The following is a 21,851-nucleotide window of genomic DNA, read 5'->3' as shown; positions in this document are numbered from 1 at the left end:
TGAGCTTAAGTGTTAATCCTGCCTTGGTCTCCCAGAATAGTAGGATCACAGGCATGAACCACCATGCCCTGCCTTCATTTTATTTTTATTTTCTTCAGAGAAGCTTCTGTTCAAGTCTTGCCCACAATGAAATGGGATCACTTGTTCTTTTCTTATTAATAGGTTTGAGTTCTCTATGGATTCTGGTTATCAGACCTTTGTCAGAAGCATACCCTGCAAATATCCTCTCCCATTCTGAGGGCTATTTGCTTGCTTTACTTACTGTGTTCTTGGCTGTGCAGATCAGATCCTGGTAATGTATTTTTAGTGTTGCTTCAATTGCCCAGGGGGTCCTCCTTATAAATTGTTCTCCCAGGCCAATTTCTTCAAGTGTTTCTCCTGCACTCTTTCCAAGAATCTTTATGGTTTCATGTCTTAAATTTAAAGTTTAAATCTTTAATCCAGTGAGAGTCAGTTTTTGTTAATGGTGAAAGGTGTGGGTCCAGCTTCAGTCTTCCACAAGTCAGTAGCCAATTCTTCCAGCACCATTTTTTAATTAGGGAATCTTTCCCCCAATTTATATTTTTTGTGTGCCTATCAAAGATCAAATGACGGTATGTGTCTGGGTTCATCTCTTGGTTCTCAATTCTGTTCCACATATCTACCTCTCTATTTTTGTGCCAATACCATGCTGTTTTGATCACTATATATTTATAGTATAGTTTGAAGTCTGGTAGTGTGATTCCTCCTGATTTGTTTTTATTTCTGAGTAATGTCTTGGCTATTCAAGGTTTTTTCTGGTTCCATATAAAAAGAAGTACTATTTTTTCCAGATGTTCAAAGTATGACAGTGGTGCTTTGATAGGGATAGCATTAAATTTGTAAATTGCTTTGAGTAATGTGGACATTTTAACAATGTTGATTCTTCCCAACCATGAGCATAGTATGTTTTTCCATTCGTTAACATCTTCAGCTATTTCTTTACTCAGAGTTTCATAATTCTCTTTATAGAGATCGCTTATGTCCTTTATGAGATAAGTTCCCAAATATTTCATCTTCTTTGGCACAATTGTAAAGGGAATAGTCCGTGACTGTTTTTTTGGCTTGACCATTATTGGTATATATATAAGCTACTGATTTGTGAGTATTGATTTTTGTGTACTGAGATGCTACGTATTCCTTGATTGCTTCTAAGAGTTTTGTGGTTGAGTCCCTGGGGTTTTCCAGATATAAAATCATATCATCTGTGAAGAGTGAAAGTTTGATGTCCTCTGACCCTATTTGTGTACCCTGGGTCGCCTTCTCTCACCTGAATGAGATGGCTAAGACTTCCATGACAATGTGAAAAAGCAGTGGAGGCAATGGGCAACCTTGCCTGGTTCCTGATCTGAGTGGAAATGTTCTCAATTTTATTCCATTCAGTATGATATTGGCTGTGGGTTTGCTGTAGATGGCCTCTATCATTTTAAGGAAAGTCCCTTCTATACCTATTTTCTTAAGTGTTCTGTTCATGAAAGGATGCTGGATATCTTCAAAAGCTTTTTCTGCATCTATTGAGAGAATCATATGGTCTTTGTTTTTTAGTTTGTTTATGTGATGTATTATATTTATAGATTTATGTATATTGGACCAACCTGGAGACCCTGAGATAAAACCCTCATAGTGTATAATTTGTTTGATGTGTTGCTGGATTCTGTTTGCTAGGATCTTACTGAATATTTTTGCATCTATATTCATTAAAGATACTGGTTTGTAGTTTTCTTTTCTTTTTAGGTCTTTTCCTGATTTGGGGATCAGGGTGATATTTGCTCCATAGAATGTGTTGGGAAGTATTCCTTCTTTTTTGACGTTTTGGAAAAGTTTAAGTAATATAGGTACTAGTTCCTCTTTAAAGGTTTGGTAAAATTCTGATGTGAAGTCATCTGGTCCCAGACTCTTCTTTTCTGGGAGATTTCGTATAGCTGATTCTATTTCAGTACTTGATATAGGTCTGTTCAGCATTTACAGTTCTTTCTGATTAAGTCTAGGAAGTTGGCGTGCTTCAAAGTATTTGTCAGTTTCTTTCAGATTTTTATATTTCTGAGAATAAACTTTTTTGTAGTATTCATTAAGGATTTTTTTAATCTCTGAGATGTCTGCTGTTATTTTGCCTTTGTCATTTCTGATTGATTATATTATGGACTTTAACTTTCTATTTTTGGTTAGGTTGGCCAAAGGTTTATGAATTTTATTGAATTTTTCAAAAAGAAAAAACAACTTTTGGATTCATCGATCTTTTGAATAATTCTTTTGTTTTCCATTTCATTTAATTCTGCTCTAATTTTAGTTATTTCTTTTCTTCTACTGGATTTGGGGTTGGAATGTTCTTCCTTTTCCAGTTGCTTAAGATATCTCATTAAGTTATTGACTTCCTCTCCTTTCGTTCTCTTGAGTAAGGCTTGCAACACTATAAATTTCACTCTTAGGACTGCCTTTGCAGTATCCCATAGGTTCTGATAATTCATGTCTTCATTATTGTTTTGTTCCAAAAATTTGGCAATTTCCTTCTTAATCTCATCTATGACTTAGCTTTCATTCAGCATAAGGTTATTTAGTGTCCATGTCTTTGTATGAGTGTGCAGATACCTGTTATTGGTGAGTTCAACTTTTATTGCGTGATGATCCAAGACAATACAAGGAATAATTTCTGTACTTTTAAATTTGCTGAGGTTAGACTTGTGTCCTAAGATGTGATCAACTTTGGAGGATGTTCCATGAGCTGATGAGAAGAATGTGTATTCAGCTTCGTTAGGATGAAATGTTCTGTAGATGTCTGTTAAATTCAATTGTTGTATGGTGAAGTTTAAGTCCAAAATTTCTTTGTTTAGTTCTTATTGGAGGATCTATCCAACATTGCCTGCCAAAGTGGTGTTAAAATCTCCAACTACCCTGTTTCCCCGAAAATAAGACAGTGTCTTATTTTAAGGTGTGCTCCCAAAGATGCGCTAGGTCTTATTTTCAGGGGACGCCTTATCTTTCCTGTAAGTAGGTCTTATTTTCGGAGGATGTCTTATTTTTTGGGAAACAGGGTATTATGGTGTTGAAAGATACTAAGTTGCTCATGTCTGTTAGGGTCTTTCTTATAAATTTAGGAGCATTCTGGTTAGGTACATAAATGTAAATAATTGACATCTCATCACGTTGAGTGTTTCCCTTAACAAATATGAAGTGACCATCCTTGTCTTTCCTTACTTTTGTTGGTTTGAAGCCTAAAGTATCTTCAAATAAAATTGCCACCCCTGCTTTTTTCTGATTTTCGTTTACCTGGATTACAGATGTCTATCCCTTCACCCTGAGTCTGTATTTTATCCTTTAAGGTTAAAGATGAGATTCTTGTGTGTGCAGATAATCTGGCCTTAGTTTTTGTATCCAGTCAGCCAACCTGTGCCTCTTCAGAGGACAGTTTAAGTCATTCACATTCATTGAGAGTATTTATTGATAAGCCTGGTAATATTTTGAGTGTGAAGTTTTTCAAAAGTCCAGTCGACAGTTTGAATCTTTTCACCACTGTGGAAATTGGGTTTTGGTCAAGAATTTCAGAGTGAGTTTACTTTGGTGGTAGAGGATTGTGCTGGTCATTATGGAGGATGTGTCTGGGGATATCCTGAAGACCTGGTTTGGTTATGGCAAATTTCTTCAACATGTGTTTGTCATTAAAGTATTTAACTTCTCTGTTGTAAATGAAGTTCAGTTTAGCTGGATACAGGATCATGGGCTGAAAGTTGTTTTGTTTTAGGGGATTGAAGGTCAATGACCATCCTCTTCTGGCTTGAAAACTTTCAGCAGAGAGATCTGCAGTCATTCTAATATTCTTCCCCTTGTAGGTTATGATTTTCTTACGTCTGGCTGCTTGCAGGATTTTCTCGCTCATGTTAACTTTGGTGATGTTAATTACAATGTGTCTAGAAGATGCTTTATTTGGGTTGAGTCGTGCTGGGGTTCTGAAACTGTCTGCTACCTGAATTTCAGTATCTCTTGCCATGCTTGGGAAGTTCTCCTCAGTTATCTCTTGGAGTAGAGTATTGTGCCTTTCAGACCATCCTCTTTTCCTTCAGGGATTCCTATGAGGCAAATGTTTGCTCTTTTGGAGTGGTCCCACAATTCTCTCGGGGAATGATCTGTTTTTGCTCTCCACTTCTCATCCTCTTTGAGTGTTTGAGAGTGTTCAAACACTTTGTCTTCAATATCAGAGATCTTTTCTTCTCCCTGCTCCATTTTGTTACTGAGGGATTGTACTGTATTTCTCAGATCTTTGAGGGCTGCAAGTTCTTGCCTCAAAGTGTCAAAATCTTTGGTGATTTTGTTGACTTCTTGAGACAACTTTTAAATTGCTCCTTGAATTTCTAATTCCATCTTTACCTCCATTCTGTTAATCTTATTTGCAGTCCAAATTCTGAATTCGATTTCTGACATCTCAGCCACTTGTTTATGAATGGGATCTTCTGTTGTGTCTCTTTTGTCATTCCTTGGGGGAGCTGATCTACTCTGATTATTCATATTGCCAGAGTTTTTCCGCTGATTCCGCCCCATGATTATTTTTCACTGCTTGGCTAGAGAACTTGTCAAGGTGAAATTGAATTGAGGGCTCCCAGAGTTGTAATTAACCAGCTCTTTACCAAAGAACTGGGACTGGTGATTGTGGCTTTTCCCTTAGAGCTTTACAAGGTCCCATTCAGTACTACAGCCTGAAACTCGGGGACCTGCTTGGTGTGGTAGGCCTAGATGGTTCTGACCTGTATTCAGCTGTTCTCCTCAGTCCTAGTGAGTCAGTGGCTTTGGGCTGAAATCTCAGCTGTGGAGATATATAAGCAACTAAGACATCTTACCCCACCCCCCCCCCAACAACTGGAAAGGGAAAATCCCACACTCCCACAACACAACCAGGGTTTAACCGTGGTGGGTCCCTGGGTTATTGGCCATGGTCAAGAGTTCCAAACCAATTGTCCTTGTCAACACAAACACCAATCAGGTGGGAGAGTTAAAAAGGTCTTCAGCATCTATGCATTGGGGGTCCACTGGGAGCTCAAGTGTAACTCATTCCAGTACTCTGTGCAGTCATAAAGGCCCACCCAGCAAAATAGTCCAGAGCGGCTGATGCCTCCTTCCCCACCTTGCACCTCCATCACCCCTAGGCACTGGTAGCCCCACGGGGCTATGACCCAGTTCCCTCCAAAGAGCAAATAGGCCAGGGATTTGGGCCTGCTAGAGTCAGAGGGAAGTCAGTGCCTCATCAGCCACATGACCACACTCTGCCACCAGCAGGCTGGGGGAGTTGAAGTCTGATTACCTCGGGTGCTCAATGGACTCTGGGGAGTGTTCCACCTGAGCTCCTTCCAAACCAGAGGTGAACAAAGCAGCAAATGTTTTTGATCCTCAGAGACCTTGCCTCTGCCCCAGCCACTCTGCTCCTCTGGTATCCCCGCAATGTGAGATCTAGCTTCCTCTGGCAGTCCATAGAATGGGTGAGGTGTCTATCCGAAATTAGACCCTAGCGGGATTGCTCTATTAAGGCTGCTGGTAAGTGAGAGATTCTCCACTTGGGTTCCCATGTCTCAGCAATTCCCAAGCCTCTACCCATCACATAGAGATGCAAGCCTCCGCCCGCTGCTGAGTTGCTCTTTCTCAGAGCCAAACCAGTCACTTTCCCCCCTGTGCCTTTCTGCTCTGTTACTGGATTCATAGGTACAGTGTAGCTGCACTACCTCAGAACATGCAATGCCCAGTCTTAACAAAGAACCGTGAATGTTCTGGTCTCTGCAGGGTTTGGGCTTCTAGACTGCCAGGCCAGGGGGAAGGGTGGACTGGGAGTTCAAAGTGGCAGGGAAAATATTTGTTCAACCTTCATGCCAGACAAGAAAATGCCCAGGATCACGACACAGACTCAGGAGAAGGAGTCCCGGCTTCCAGCAACTTGCTCCCGTAGGGTGAGAGAAGAGGACCTCAGTTCACCACTCACTAGTAGAGATCTCACAGCAAGCAAGGCAGCAACTCTCTTGGGGGAGGGGATGAACACGTATCCTCTTTGGGGTGGGTTCTGTACCTGAAATTTGTTTCCTTGGAGTTGTGGCTTGCCTCAGCAAAGAAGATGTGCAATTATCAATCTCTTCTCTCAGCTTGGCTCCCACCCTTCAGCTTTGTTGGGTTCTTTCTGGCTATTATCGGAGCTTCTGTTGAAAGCTGGCTTCAGGTGGCTATTATCCCCCACTCCTCTTTGCTCTTGTTGAATACTGGGCCAGTTCCTAGTGTAGGATGACTGTCTGTGGGTGAGACTCAAATCACTGCACCAGGCCAGTAGGGAAATGTGCCTGTGGCAACCGCCATCTCCCAAATTTCAAAACAATGGCCTTTTCCTATCTGGGATCTTTCCTGTCTGAGTCTGTTGTGTCGCTTAACCCCAGTGGTGCCACACCAAATGGCACCCTACTCTGGGCACCTAATTCCGCTTGGAAGTCCATACTTCACCAATCTTTCCACACAATAACCTAGTTTCCCCACAAACTGTGAACTACAATCCTCTGTGGTGGGGCTGATTGCCACTGCTGCTGCCTGCAGCTGCTGCAGCCCAGGGTAGAACCTTTCCTGGAAGTCTCCGCAGCTCTGGATTACACTCCAAGTCCAGCAATCTGCCACCTTGCTGCACACCTCGACCTGCCACTCCATACCAAAATTCCACACCGGGAATGATCTGGCCAATTCACTTTCACTTGTTGTTATAGGAGAGCTGAGCTAAATGTCCTTCCTGTCCACCATCATGTTTGCCTCCCTTCATTATTATTTTTAAATAAAGAAAAAACAATGTTTGCAAACTTAAGGAAGTTAATATAAATGTGTAATTTGAATGAGATAAGATGAGGGTTAGTAATTCACTTTCAGTTAAAGAAGTTATCATTTTAATGTAAAATACCAATATCTGGTCAAATCAAAGTTAGTGAAATTCTTGAGTTATAACATATCATTTGTGTATAATATTACCACCCAAGAAACTTTACCCATTTATTCTGTTACTTAACTGTACATGTTTTTATTTACATTTAAAAAGAAATTTTACTCTATAAGGACCATTGCATTTGTTAATAAAGGGTTCTGGTTTTCTGATTATTAATTGTTATTTATCCCCTAGTCTCTACATAGTTTGATAATGTTACAGTCTTCTCCCCATTTTTATGGAGTGGAAGTAGGTTATCTGAATTTAGAACAATTATTTCAATGATTTGAGAAATGAATTACTTTCTGTTTGAGTTAACTTCACCTACTGAGTAAATTCACAGTATTCATTTATTTCTTTTTTCTGAGAAAAAGAGATTTTCACAGTTGTTATAATTTCATACTTATGTGTCCTCAGGATTGTCTCTGACTGCAAAAACTCTCCTCATATTTACTTTAAAGAGCATTCTTTATGTGTTGGAGTTTCTTTTTTATGCACACATTTCTTTCTTGTTTTCTTTATTATTATTATTTTTTTTATTGTTGAGGATTCATTGAGGGTACAAGAAACCAAACAACATTGATTGCATTTTTTAGGTAAAGTCCCTCTTACAATCGTGTCTTGCCCTGAAAAGGTGTATCACACACCAAGGTCCCACTCCCTCCCTCCTTCCCTCTCTCTGCTCTTCCTTTCCCCACCCCTTCTTTTCCCCACTCCTTCTTTCTCTTTCTGCTCTCCCCTTCCCCCACCCCCACTGTGTCCTTAATTGTCCTCATGTCAAAATTGAGTACATACGGTTCATGCTTCTCCATTCTTATGAAGCTTTACTAAGAATAATGTGTTCCACTTCCATCCAGGTTAATACAAAGGATGTAAAGTCTCCACTTTTTTTTAATGGAGAATAGTATTCCATGGTGTACATATACTATAGTTTGTTAATCCATTCCTGGGTTCGTGGGCATTTAGGCTGTTTACACATTTTGGCAATTGTAAGTTGAGCTGCAATAAACAGTCTAGTGCAAATGTCCTTATGATAAAATGTTTTTTTTCCCTTCTGGGTAGATGCCCAGGATTGCGGGATTGCAGGATCAAATGGGAGGTCTAGCTTGAGTTCTTTGAGGTTTCTCTGTACTTCCTTCCAAAAAGGTTGTACTAGTTTGCAGTCCCACCAGCAGTGTAAAAGTGTTCCCTTCTCTCCACATCCACGCCAGCATCTGCAGTTTTGAGATTTTGTGATGTGGGCCATTCTCACTGGGGTTAGATGGTATCTCAGGGTGGTTTTGATTTGCATTTCTCTAATAGATAGGGATGATGAACATGTTTTCATATGTTTGTTAGCCATCCATCTGTCTTCTTTAGAGAAGGTTCTATTCATGTCTCTTGCCCATTGATATAAGGGATTGTTGGCTTTTTTCATGTGGATTAATTTGAGTTTCTCTATAGATCTTAGTTATCAAGCTTTTGTCTGAAAATATGCAAATATCCTTTCCCATTGTGTAGGTTGTCTCTTTGCTTTGGTCGTTGTCTCCTTAGCTGTACAGAAGCTTTTCAGTTTAATGGAGTCCCATTTGTTTATTTTTGTTGTTGTTGCAATTGCCGTGGCAGTCTTCTTCATGAAGTCTTTCCCCAGGCCAACATCTTCCAGTGTTTTTCCTATGCTTTCTTTGAGGATTTTTATTGTTTCATGCCTTAAATTTAAGTCCTTTATCCATCTTAAATCAATTTTTGTGAGTGGGGAAAGGTGTGGGTCCAGTTTCATTCAGTCTTTTACATGTAGACATCCAGTTCTCCCAACACCATTTATTGAATAGGGAGTCTTTCCCCCAAAGTAAGTTCTTGTTTGGTTTATCGAAGATTAGGTGTTTGTAAGATGTTAGTTTCATTTCTTGGTTTTCAATTCGATTCCAAGTGTCTATGTCTGTATTTTTGTGACAGTACCATGCTGTCTTGACCACTATGGCTTTGTAGTACAGCCTAAAATCTGGTATGGTGTTGCCCCCAGCTTTATTTTCATTACTAAAAACTGTCCTAGGTATACAGGTTTTTTTCTGGTTCCATACAAAACGCAGAATCATTTTTTCCAAATCTTGAAAGTATGATGTTGGTATTTTGATAGGAATGGCATTGAATAGGTAGATTGCTTTGGGAAGTATAGACATTTTAACAATGTTGATTCTTCCCATCCATGAGCATGGTATGTTCTTCCATTTGTTAATATCCTCTGCTATTTCCTTTCTGAGGATTTTATAATTTTCTTTGTAAAGGTCCTTCACCTCCTTCATTAGGTATATTCCTAGGTATTTCATTTTCACTGAAGCTATGGTGAAGGGAGTTGTGTCTTTAATTAGCCTTATCTTGACTGTTATTGGCATATACAAAGGCTACTGACTTGTGGACATTGATTTTTTATCCTGAAACATTACTGTATTTTTTGATGACTTCTAGGATTCTTGTGGTTGAGTCTTTGGGGTTCTCTAAGTATAAGATCTTGTCATCAGCAAAGAGGGAGAGTTTGACCTCCTCTGCTCCCATTTGGATTCCCTTTATTTCCTTGTCTTGCCTAATTGTATTGGCTAGAACTTCCAGCACTATGTTGAAAAGTAGTGGAGACAGAGGACAACCTTGTCTGGTTCCAGTTCTAAGAGGAAAAGCTTTCAGTTTTACTACATTCAGTGAAATATTAGCTGTGGGTTTGTCATAGATAGGTTCAATCAGCTTCAGAAATGTGCCACCTATGTTTATACTCTTCATTGTTCTAATTGAAAAAGGATGGTGGATTTTATCGAATGCTTTTTCTGCATCTATTGAGAGTATCATATGATCTTTATTTTTGCGTCTGTTAATATGGTGGATAACGTTTATGGACTTGTGTATATTAAACCAGCCTTGCATCCCTGGGATTAAACCTACTTGATCATGATGGATGACTTTTTTGATGACAAGCTGTAATCTATTGGGTAGGATTTTGTTGAGAATTTTTGCCATCTATATTCATTAATGAAAGTGGTCTGAAATTCTCCTTTTTGGTTGGGTCTTTTCTTGGTTTTGGTATCAGGGTGATGTTTGCTTCGTAGAACATGTTTGTGGAAGATTCCTTCCTCGTCAATTTTTTGGAATAATTTCTGCAGTACGGGAATAAGCTGTTCCTTGAAGGTTTGATAGAATTCTGGTGTGAAGCCATCTGGACCAGGGCATTTTTTTGTTGGAAGCTTTTTTATTGTTTCTTTAATCTCAGTGCATGAAATTGTTCTGTTCAGAAGCTCTGTTTATTCCTAGCTAAGTCTAGGGAGAGGGTGTGATTCCAACTATTGATCCATTTCCTTCACATTGTCAAATTTCTGGGCATAGAGTTTCTGTTAGTATTCAGAGATGATCTTTTGTATGTCTGTGGCATCAGTTATTTCCCCTTTATCATTGCTGATTGAGGATACTAGAGATTTTACTTTTCTATTTCTAGTTAGTCTGGCCAAAGGTTTATCTATTTTATTTATTTTTTATAAAACCAACTCCTGTTTCATTAATTTTCTGAATGATTCTTTTGTTTTCAATGTGATTGATCTCTGATTTAATATTGGATATTTCTTTTCTTCTACTGGGTTTAGGATTAGATTGTTCTTTTTCCATTTCCATCAGATGACATGTGTGTTTGTTGATGCGCTCTCTTTCTGTTTTTCTAATGTAAACATCTAAAGTGATAAATTTTCCTCTCAAACCTGCTTTCGCAGTATCCCATAGGTTGTGGTAGCTTGTGTCGTCTTTGTTGTTATACTCAAGGAAATTGGTGATTTCCTGTTTTATTTCTTCCTGCACCCATCTGTCATTCAACAGAAGGTTGTTTAATTTCCATGCCTTTGTGTGGAGTTGAACGTTTTTGTTAGAGTTGAGTTCCACCTTTAGTGCCTTGTGGTCTGAGAAGATACGAGGTAAAATTTCAATTCTTTTGATTCTGTTGAGGTTTCTTTTGTGTCCTCAGGTGTGTTCAGTTTTGGAGAATGTTCCATGGGGCGATGAGAAGAATGTATATTCTTTTTGTGGGCATGGAGTGTTCTATACACATTTATCAAGCACAGTTGTCCAAGCACAGTTGTTCTAGTTTAAGTCCCTTATGTCTTAGTTTAGTTTCTGTTTAGAGGATCTGTCCAGGTCTCTAAGAGGAGTGTTAAAGTTGCCTGTTATTATGGTATTATAGGATGTCCTGTTGCTCAGACTGAGTTAGCAGAAACCTGGGAGCATTTAAATTGGGTGCATAAATATTCAGAATTGAAATGTCTTCTTGTATTTTTCCTTTGACCAATATAAAGTGACCATCTTTGTCTTTTTGACTTTAGTTTCTTTAACTCCACATGTATCTGAAAATAAGATCGCAACTCCTTCTGAATCTTTTTGCCTGAAAAATTGTCTTCCAACCCTTGACTCGGAGTTTTAATTTGTCTTTTGAAGCCAGGTGTGTTTCCTGCAGACAGCAAATAGAAGGCTTATGTTTTTTAATCCAATCAGCCAATCTATGCCTCTTCAGTGAGGAATTCAAGCCATCAACATTTATTGAGGTAATTGATAAGTATGGTAGTGTTCTATTCATTTTATTTTGTGAGAGTCCTTTGCTTAGTTTTATCTTTTGCATTGGTGTGGAAGCTGGGTTCTGTCCTTTAAATGCTGAGTTCTTATTTTGGTGTTGATCCCTTGTGATGGTTAGTGTGTAGAACAGGTTGAAGTATTTCCTGTAGAGCTGGTCTTGTGGTGAATTTCCTCAATGTTTGTTTATCAGTAAATGATTTGATTTCTCCATCAATTTTAAAGCTTAACTTAGCAGGATATAGAAATTTTGGGCTGGAAATTGTTCTGTTGAAGTAGATTAAAGGTAGATGATTGTTGTCTTCTTGCTTGGAAAGTTTCATTAGAGAAGTCTGCAGTCATCCTAATGGATTTGCCCCTGTAGTTCAACTGGCGCTTACTCCTGGCAGTTTGAAAAGTCTTTTGTCTTGACTTTGGACAGTTTCATCACAATGTGTCTTGGAGAAGCTCGGTTAGAGTTGAGGCGACCTGGGGTCTCATATCTCTCTGAAAGGAGTGTGTCAGAATGTTTGGTGATATTTGGGAAATTTTCATTTATAATATTCTCTAGTATGGCTTCTATCCTCTGGGGCATTCTTCTTCCCCTTTTAAGATTCCTATAACTCGTATGTTGGAATGCTTCATAAAGTCCCATAATTCTGTCAGTGAATGTTTTGCTTTCTCTTTCTTCTTTTCTGCCTCTTTAACTATCTGAGTTATCTCAAAAGCTTTGTCCTTTACCTCTGAGATTCTTTCTTCTGCATGGTCTAACCTGTTGCTGATACTTCCTATTGCATCTTTTAGTTCCCTAATTGACTGCTTCAGTTCCTTTCTATATTCTTCTGCTACGTCCTTTCTATATTCTTCATATCGTTATCTCTTATTTGATTCTGTTTTAGGATTTTCTTTTGGTTATTTTCCCCTTTATCAGCAGTTTGCTTCATTGTTTCCATCATTTCCTTCTTTGTTTTCATCATCTGTATTCTAAATTCCCTTTCTGTTATTTGTAACATTTCTTTATAGGTGTAATCCTCTGCAGTAGCTACCTCATGGTCCCTTGGAGAAGTTGTTCTGGACTGGTTCTTCATGTTGCCAGGAGTTTTCTGCTGATTCTTCCTCATGAGTGATTTCTTTCATCTGTCTCCTTGACCTAATTTTCCTTTTACTTCCTCTTGCTCTTTATGTTGACGTGCCTCTGGACCAGGGTTTCGATGAGTCCTTTTGGCACAGGATCAGGAGGATGAGAAGATTGAAGAGCTATAAGGGAAAAAAGAAAGGAAAAAAGAGAAAGGAGAGGGGGTGGGTGAAAGGGAATATTGACAAAAAGAAGAGAGGCACAGAAAGAGGAAGACAGAGCAACATAGGTGTACAGTAGGGTACTTTGACCTAACCTTTAAAAACCCCCAACCTCTGGTGGTGCTAGGTTTGGTGGTTCCCTTGAGGTCAGCAGCTGTTTGCTAGCCTGTTCCAACATATTACCCCACCTCCCATCAAGTAGAGAGGAAAGACAAAAATTAATCAAACCAAAAGAAGGAAACAGAAAACTGTACGGGATATAATTGGGGGAAAAAACAAATAATAGAAGTGGAAATACTAGCAAAATGGTGTTCTAATTGTTAAAAAAGGCAACAATGTGAAATTATATTTGAACTAGAAAAATGAAGAAAGAAAGGAATAAAAAGAAAAATCCATAGGGAAAAGGTTGAAATTAAAAAACAAAACACCACCTAGACAATAACAACCCCCCCAAAATAAATAAATAAACCCCCAAAGAAAGCAGTATCTATCTCTTGCTGAATATTGTCTGGGCAGCAGGTGATCTTCTGGGGTATGAGATGTTCATCATCATGCTGATATGTTTGTAGGAGATTTAGACTGGAGGCCTCTGCTGATTTCTCAAACCCTGCAGGGTGTAGAGCCTACGTGGAGACCCTAAGTCTCTCTTCAGTCCACGTAAAAGACACTTTAAACTGCTTAACTTGATTAAGCAGAAGCTTTCCCAGGAAAGTGCTTGTCACTGGGATCACTCCTGAAGTGGCTATTCACTTAACCAGTGTGCCAAAATCGATCTTGCTTATGTCCCTGAGGGCTATGTCTGCAAGGTGTCTCAGTCCCTGCCTTTAGGCTGCTTAGTCACTAGATTACTAGCTCTCGCCAAATCCTTGCTTTGTGAGCCTGAGGGTGGAACTTGCCAGGGTACTTCTCCTACAATGGCTTCAATTAGTGAACACTATTACTATTAGGTAGGCTCAGTCTGGGGCCCTAGACAAAGCTTAAAGTTCTCCGCACTCTTGCCCAAATTCTCCTAAGGTAGTTCAATTGAGTCCCAAGTCCAAAAAAATCAGTGCAGTTCACGGGTAAGGCCTTTCCAGTTTGCAATCTCATTGCTGCTGTATTTATAGCTGTCAGTGGGATTAGACTGAACAAACACATGCAACCACTTGCCAGTTTTCCACTGCTTTTGTTTTCCTCCCAGGGTCCAGAAGTCTCTCGCTGACTCCCTGTGTCCTCAAAGGAATGGTTATGGGCAGATCCCACCGCACAGAGATGCCCGGTGTCTTGTCTCCCCAGAGTCACCGTGCCCAGTTGCAAGGAAGCTGTTACTCAGCCCATCTTGCTCCTCCCCCTTCTTTTTTTTTTTTTTTTTTGAGACATGGTCTCACTTTGTTGCCCCTGGTAGTGTGATTTGGCATAATTGCTTACAGCAACCTCAAACTCTTGGGCTCCTGTGATCCTCTTGCCTCTGCCTCCTAAGTTTCTGGGACCACGGCACCCACCACAAGGCCCAGCTATTTTTTTTTCAGAGATAGGGTCTTGCTCTAGCTTTGGGTGGTCTTGAACTCATGAGTTCAAGTGATCCACTTGCCTCAGCCTTCTAGGGTGCTAGGATTACAGGTGTGAGCCACTGGGATGGCCATACATTTAATTTTTGCACATACTTCCTTGGAAAAAACGTTCACTGGATATCAGTTCATTTGGCTTTTGCTTTAGAAGTATATTTAAAGTGTCCATTTCTCTGGGAAATAAGTTGAGTTGTTTAACCTAAGGAACCACAAAGTTCTTCCTAGTTAGTATTTTAGAAGAATTAACTCATTAAAAATTTCTCTCCTAACATCTGCCTTCTCCTCCCTTGATAAATTGCCCAAATTATTTAATTTGTCAGTATTGATACTATGATGCAGTAGAATGAACCAGCTTGGTGGCAAGGACTTACTTGATTCTGGGTTTGTTAGAAGTATTGATTTAGATGAGATGTCTGATTGAGATGAGATAGGGAAGGTTACACACAGAAGACTTACTTGTATGAAGTGAGAACAGTACCTAATTTGACTTTTAAAAGCCAAATAATATATTTCAAAGAACTTGGAAACTTTGTGTTTTATAGTGTAAGTTGTTTGATTTTCCTTTCTTAATGGCCATGTGGTTTCTTAAAACTCCTTTAGTCATTTGCAGATCTAAAACTGAGGCATACCAGAGTTGGTGCGATATATTCTGGCATATTTCCTGGAGTTCAGATTGATAACTTTAGCTTAATTAGACTGCATTACAGAAATGTGTACTGTTGGCTGGGCACCTGTAGTTCAGTGCTTAGGGTGCCGGCCACATATACTGGGGCTGGCGAGTTTGAACCCGGCCCGGGTCTGCTAAACAACAATGACAACTACAAAAAAACAGCTGGGTGTTGTGGCCGGTGCCTATCATCCAGCAACTTGTGAGGCTGAGGCAAGAGATCCCTTAAGCCCAATAGTTTGAGGTTGCTGTGAGCTGTGATGCCATGGCGCTGCACTCTACTGAGCGCGGCATAGTGAGACTCCATCTCAAAAAAAGAAAAAAATGCATACTGTTGACTCATTTTCTTAGTGTGGTTCTATTAATGCATTTAAACATCTAGAATCCGAAGCCTGTTGTAGAGTTAAATCTTAACTTTTAGCTCTTTCAGTGTAGGAGGTGATAGGATCTTTTAGGAGAGAGGTAAAAAAGATGAAGCAATGAGTACAAGAATAGGGGCAAAGAGCCCAAATTTTCTAGGGTGGGGCTTGGAGGAATGGTTTGTGGTTTTGAGAAATTCATTTGTGACAGCTTTTGAAAATTTCAGCTTGGAATTCTGGAAAAAAACTTACTAAGGAATTATTGTATCATTATTATATTGCTTTACTGATTATGATAACAAAATTCTGGCTAAAATTATTCCATTATGGAAATATATGAGATGGGGCTTAGAGATACTTTGTTACATTTTGATGCTATACCAGCTGTTATTGTGAGGAGTCATCTTTTCTCCTTAATACGTTTTGTTGTGTGTGAATCTGTGTCTATGAAAGATTAAACATCGAGGTTTTTCTGAGATATAAGACCTTCAGTTTTAACATTGCAATAGTCCAGGGCAAACTGAGTCTCTTACATTTAGTGGCTGCAAAGATTAATACAGAGAAAACGATAAGAAGGATTTTACTGAAAGCTTCTTTATGAAAAGAAATTGCCTTGCCTGTTAAAATAAGACTCAGCTTGTTTATTAGTGTTAGAATATGAAAATGCATAGATTTGTCTGTCAGGATTTAAAATATGGTTGTGAAAATTTCATGTATCAATTAATCTTGAGGTGTAGGGTACTTTATTTTTACTATTTGAGTGCCGTCATTTGCTAGCACTATGGTAGGTGAATTTATTATAAAATCAAGTTTTCTTCAGCAATCTGAGGCAAAACATTCCAATTAAGGAAACCAAACTCAAGGAATATAAATGATTTGTGAAGGTCACATAGCTGATATATATCCCAGGTAGATTAGGGTCGTAGGATTCCTGATTCTCAATTTCTAGTAGTTTTTCATCAGAGTTAATAATAGAGATATAAACTAGATACTAATAAATATGGTAAGATCTACAAAGAAAGGTCATCCCTGGTGTCCTTCTAGAAATACAGACCACTAGTGATGGTTAAATTTAACTTTTTCAGAGGGCCTAGTTTTGAAAATTCCAATAAAAAGATAGAAACCATCATTTTAGAAAGAGGTAGGCATACCAATTTTTGCATATAATTTCAGTGGCATTATGGATCAGATAATGAGCTTCTGTATTAAAAGGAGAAAGTTATTCTATTATCAGTTTATCTAGAATTATGCTGTTTATCTGAACTATGTTTTCATAAGCAGTGTACAGAAATAAAGAAGGTAAAATAACTGGATTTAGTGTAAGTTTTTTTTAATGTTTTTTTTTTTGTTTTGTTTTGCTTGTCTCATGTTATAATATTCTCAGTCAATCTAATTTACTGTTACACAGTGATAGCAAGCATTATCTCATTTGTAACTTTTAATACAATCCATATTCTTCAGGTAAAAAGAACGTATTCTCATGGTACTTACAGAGCTGGCCCAATGCGACAAATAAGCTTGGTGGGAGCAGTTGATGAAGAAGTGGGAGATTACTTCCCTGAGTTCCTCGACATGTTGGAAAATTCACCATTTTTAAAAGTAAGAGAACAGTATCAGCAATCTAAATTGTGGGTGTTGCTTTCATAGTATAGGCAATACAAATAAATGGCCATTTCAAAATTAGAAAAATGTTGGTTTTATAAGAATTGGAGATAAGGAAAGGGAGAGATGGGAAACTGAAGTGATTAATTTCTTGTGTGCACAAGTGACTTTTAAAGTCCTAATTATAATGGCAAAGCTAATGGACTGAAACATTAACACCTGATATTTTCACTTTGGGAAATTAGGTGCTATCTACTATCACCTCCTTGTAAACTGAGTACCAAAGGATTTAGGAAGTATAGGAAGGATGTTTACTAAATCAAAAGTTTTAAGGCAAAGGAATGGCAATTTGGTATTGTGGAAAACTGGTCTGCAAAATTTAATGTTCACATTTTAGTTTTGGCTAAGCCTAGGTCAGTTGGGCAAGCTGTTTAAAACTTTCTAGGTTTCAGTTTCATCATCCATAACATAAGAGAGAGACAAAGAGGAAGAAAAAAGAGAAAAGAAAAGAGAGACAGAATGAAGGAGATGAAAGAAAAGAGGAAGAAAAAGAAGAGATGAGACAGGATAGCTCAAGCTCCTTTAAATAGTTTCTAGCCAGATTCCTTCTATCTTTTTTTTTAAACAGTGTCTGCATTTCAGAAAACGTTCGCTATTGTGAGCTGCTGTGGCTGTTCTACTGAGAGAGAAATCTCTGAGTTGTGCACCTGGGTTAATTAATTAATCAGTAATTCAAAGGTCAATGTGGAGCTACACTTCAGGGTCCAGATGAGCCACAGATTTTGACAAGATTAGTTTATCTGTAATATCACATAATCTGTTGAACATCTTTTTTTTTTATTCCTAAAATTTTATTTGTTTATTTATTTATAGACAGAGTCTTACTCTGTCATCCTGGGCAGAATGCAGTGGGGTCATCATTGCTCACTGCAACCTCAAAACTCCTGGGCTCAAGCTATCCTCCTGCCGCAGATTTCTGAGTAGCTGGGACAATAGGTACATGCTATCATGCCAGCTAATTTTTTCTATTTTTCGTGGAAGCTGTGCTCAGGCTGGTCTAGACTGCCTGACCTGAAGCAATCCTCCCACTTTGGCCTTCCAGAGTGCTAGAATTATAGACATGAGCCACTGTGCTGGCCTCTTCCTCCTTTTTTTCACTTCCCAAATTGTCTACCCTATAAGTGCATGTATCTTTTTCTTCCCCTTCTTTCTCTTTGACTTTGTTCCATTCCCTGTTGTTTCCTTTTGTATTCTTTTAAAACTTCTTATTCCTTTTCTGTTTGTCTAAAACTGTTACATCATGGAATTTGGTTACTTTTGCATGATATTTTTAAGAAATTACTGATAGTTGCTTCCAATTTTATTTTCAGAGTAAATAAGCTGAACACATTCTTTCCAGGGAAATTTGATTGGACAATCCTTCCCTTTTTGAAAAGGGAGTGTAGGATGGTTTTCTAAAATACCATTTTCACTCTTCCATGGACAATGGCCCACAGTCTCAGCTCTTCTTTTTTCTTCCTCTTTTCTTTCATCTCCTTCATTCTGTCTCTCTTTTCTGTTTTCTCTTTTTTCTTCCTCTTCCTCTTTGTCTCTCTCTAACTCTACTTTGTTGTTTGCTTTTATGATATTTTAATCTCTGATTTAGGCCAATAACCTCTTCAGGAACCTGCTAAACAGAAATAAATTTTGATTTTGGTTTAGTTCTCCATGTTTTTTTTTTGGGTTATCATTAATCAGAGAAGTATCCATTTTTTAAGTTCACATTTCATTTTTCATTATGAATAGATTCTTATGGAGAGTACCTGCTTATTTTGTCAAATTACTGATATCATATGACCCATGTTTGGTAGAAGGAAGAATAACAAATGATGGATGCAGAATCATAACTGGCAGGTCAGGGAATGGAAGCATCTAAGCATAATTATTCTCTTAAGTGTATTTTAAGTAGAACTTTTGAAGCAAAATGTATGAATATATTGGGATATATTCAGTATTAAGTGTATATTTCAATGCTTAAGTGTAAAGGTTTATATGAAAGTGTGATTTCTTAGGGGAGCAATATTCTTTAAGATGCACTTGAAGATACATTTGAAACTAATTGGATCCTATGTAATTATTGTCTCTAGTGTACACTGCCATGGGGGACACTATCTAGTCTAAAATTAGAGAGTAGAAAAGATAGTGATGATGGTCCCATCATGTGGGTGCGTCCAGGAGAACAAATGATCCCTGTGGCTGACATGCCAAAGTCACCTTTCAAAAGGAAAAGGTACGTTGCATACAAATTTTTGTTGCCAGGTATGAGTATTTTGTGCATTGAGTTGTGTGTGTATGTCCCTTAAAAATTGGAGAAGGGAGGAGGGGACAGTTGCCACATAGGGATAGGGAACCTGCAGCCTTCTTATGTCAAGATTTTATTTTATTTTTTGAGACAGACTCTTAACTCTTTCGCCCTGGATAGAGTGCAGTGGTGTCATCATAGCTCATTGCAACCTCTAGCTTTGGGGCCCGAGAGATCTTCCTACTTCTTCCTATAAGTAGCTGGGACTAGAGGCATGGACCACCATGTCCAGATAATTTTTCTGTTTTTTTTGTAGAGATGGTATCTCTCTTAGGGTGGTTTAGTCTCAAACACCTGGCCTAAAGCAATCCTTCCCTACCTCGGCCTCCCATTGTGCTGGGATTACAGTTGTGAGCCACCATGCCCAGCTTGCCATTATTATTTTTGTTCTACTAAAAACAGAAAAAATTAGCCAGGAATGGTGGCATGCACCTGTAGTCCTAGCTACTTGGAAGACTAAGGCAGAAGGAACAATTGAACCCAGAAGTTCAACTGCAGTGAGTTATAAGCAGGCCTTTGCACTTCAGCCTGAGCAATAGAGTGAGATCTTATTTCCAGAAGAAAAAAAAATAAAAAGAAAGAAAAAGAAAAAGCTACACATGCTGATAGAATTTGTTATAAAGTATCAACTATAAATAAGACATGAAAAATTTAGGGAAATGACAGTAAATTGTAATTAGGAATGAAAAAATGTCATTGACACAGAGATATTATCAATAAGAAATATGTAGAACTTGTATTAAGGAAACTAAAACATCTCATAGAGGATATAAAATGCAATCAAAAGAAATGGAAAGCTATTCTGTGTTCTGGATTGGATAAAAATGTTATTTCTTTAATTTTTTTTCTTTCATTTCCTTTGGCCTCTTCACTTCCATCACTGAATACCATGATTTTATGTTTATAAGGAAACCTTTTCATTGAAAGAAAAGATAAGTAAAGGGAAGAGCTTATGTTACTGAATATTAAAAATTACTGTGAAGGGGGCGGCGCCTGTCGCTCAAGGGGTAGGGTGCTGGTCCCATATGCTGGAGGTGGCGGGTTCAAACCCAGCCCCGGCCAAAAACCAAAAAAAAAAAAATTACTGTGAAGGTCAAATAGAAGATTATTATTTGGACTAATAGGATAAAGTCCAGAAACAGATCTGACTATATTGGGAACTTAATATATAAGGTAGGTGGGATAAGGAGGATTCATTTAACAAATAATGCTGGTAGTAATGGACAGTTCATCTGAAGCAAAGCAAAGAGCCTGTACCTCAACGAAGAAGTAAATGAGAATTAAACTAACAGTTAATGAAACAATTAAAACATTAGAATAAAATTTTTAAGCCTAGAAGAGAGAGACCTTCCTAAGCAGGACAAAGTGGCAATACTGTTTGGGAGAGATGAGATTATCAACAACAAAGTTAACAACTATGATAGATGGGGCTAAAACATTTGTTAAGGTGACAGGCTAAAGTTAATGTACAAAGAGCATTCTCAAACTGACAAAATGTAATCAGCCCAGTGGGAAAATAGACCTTAGGTGGTTAAATGTATTTTAAAAAAACTAAGGTTTTTTTTTTATCCATTATATTGGCAAAAATTATTAATAGAGCAATAATATTTATAGATTACAGGTATATGAATAAATAGTCTTTTATATATTGGCAGAATGGTGAGCTGCTATCATTTTCTGAATGTAATCTGGCAATAGTTCATAAAATTAAGCATAATATATAACTCTTTGATACAGCATCTCTACTTCTGATAATCTATTTCAAGAAATAAATGGACTATTGGCCGGGTGTGGTGGCTCATGCCTGTAATCCTGGCACTCGGTGAGGCTGAGGTGGGTGGATCACCTGACCTCATGAGTTCCAGACCAGCCTGAGCCAGAGTGAGACCTCATCTCTAAAAATAGCCAGGTGTTTGTGGCAGGCGCCTGTAGACCCAGCTACTAGAGAGGCTGAGGTAAGAGAATCGCTTGAACCCAAGAGTTTGGGGTTGCCATGAGCTATAATGGCACGGCACTCTACCGAGGGTGATAAAGTAAGACTCTCTTTCTCAAAAAACAAAACAAAACAAAAAACCAGAAAGAAATGGACTAAAGGTAAATAATTAAGAATGTTAATTGTAGCATTGTTTGTATTGAGGAAAAAAGTTTAAAATGTTCTGAATGTCTATTAGGGGAATGGTTGAAAAGATTTTGTACATTCCTATTGAAGATTATGGTGAAATAGTTACAATAGAATTTTTTAAAATGTGTTTTGATCAGCTTGGATATCTAAGACATTTGAAAACAACCAAATATTAGAATAAGATGTGTAGTATGACTTTATTTTTTTGAAAAGAAATAAAACCTATGTATAAATGTATATTTATGTCAGCACAGAGAAAGATGTAGAAAAATGTATACTGGGTTAACATTGGTGGTAATGGAGCATATGAGGCTGTGGGAGATAACAGGTTTTTCTTTGGATACCTAAAGATGGTTTTACTGGTTACAATAATTATTAATTTAAAAAGAATTAGGAAAAAAGTCATTGAGTAAACTGTAGATT

At 38.2% G+C, this 21,851-nt stretch overlaps 1 protein-coding gene across 2 annotated transcripts in view; it reads left to right on the top strand.

The window, feature by feature from the left end:
* RSBN1L (round spermatid basic protein 1 like) overlaps positions 1–21,851 on the top strand; it is a 117,948-nt gene that overhangs the window by 83,921 nt on the left and 12,176 nt on the right. For both annotated transcript variants that reach the window (XM_053553892.1, XM_053553891.1), the window contains 2 exons: positions 16,825–16,962; positions 19,092–19,234. In XM_053553892.1, the coding sequence (XP_053409867.1) occupies positions 16,825–16,962; positions 19,092–19,234 (281 nt within the window). The remainder of the gene's footprint in view (positions 1–16,824; positions 16,963–19,091; positions 19,235–21,851) is intronic.

Source organism: Nycticebus coucang, chromosome 11, assembly GCF_027406575.1.
Source record: "Nycticebus coucang isolate mNycCou1 chromosome 11, mNycCou1.pri, whole genome shotgun sequence".
Taxonomy (NCBI): Eukaryota; Metazoa; Chordata; class Mammalia; order Primates; family Lorisidae; genus Nycticebus; species Nycticebus coucang.
This window is presented reverse-complemented; position numbering and strand designations above follow the sequence as displayed.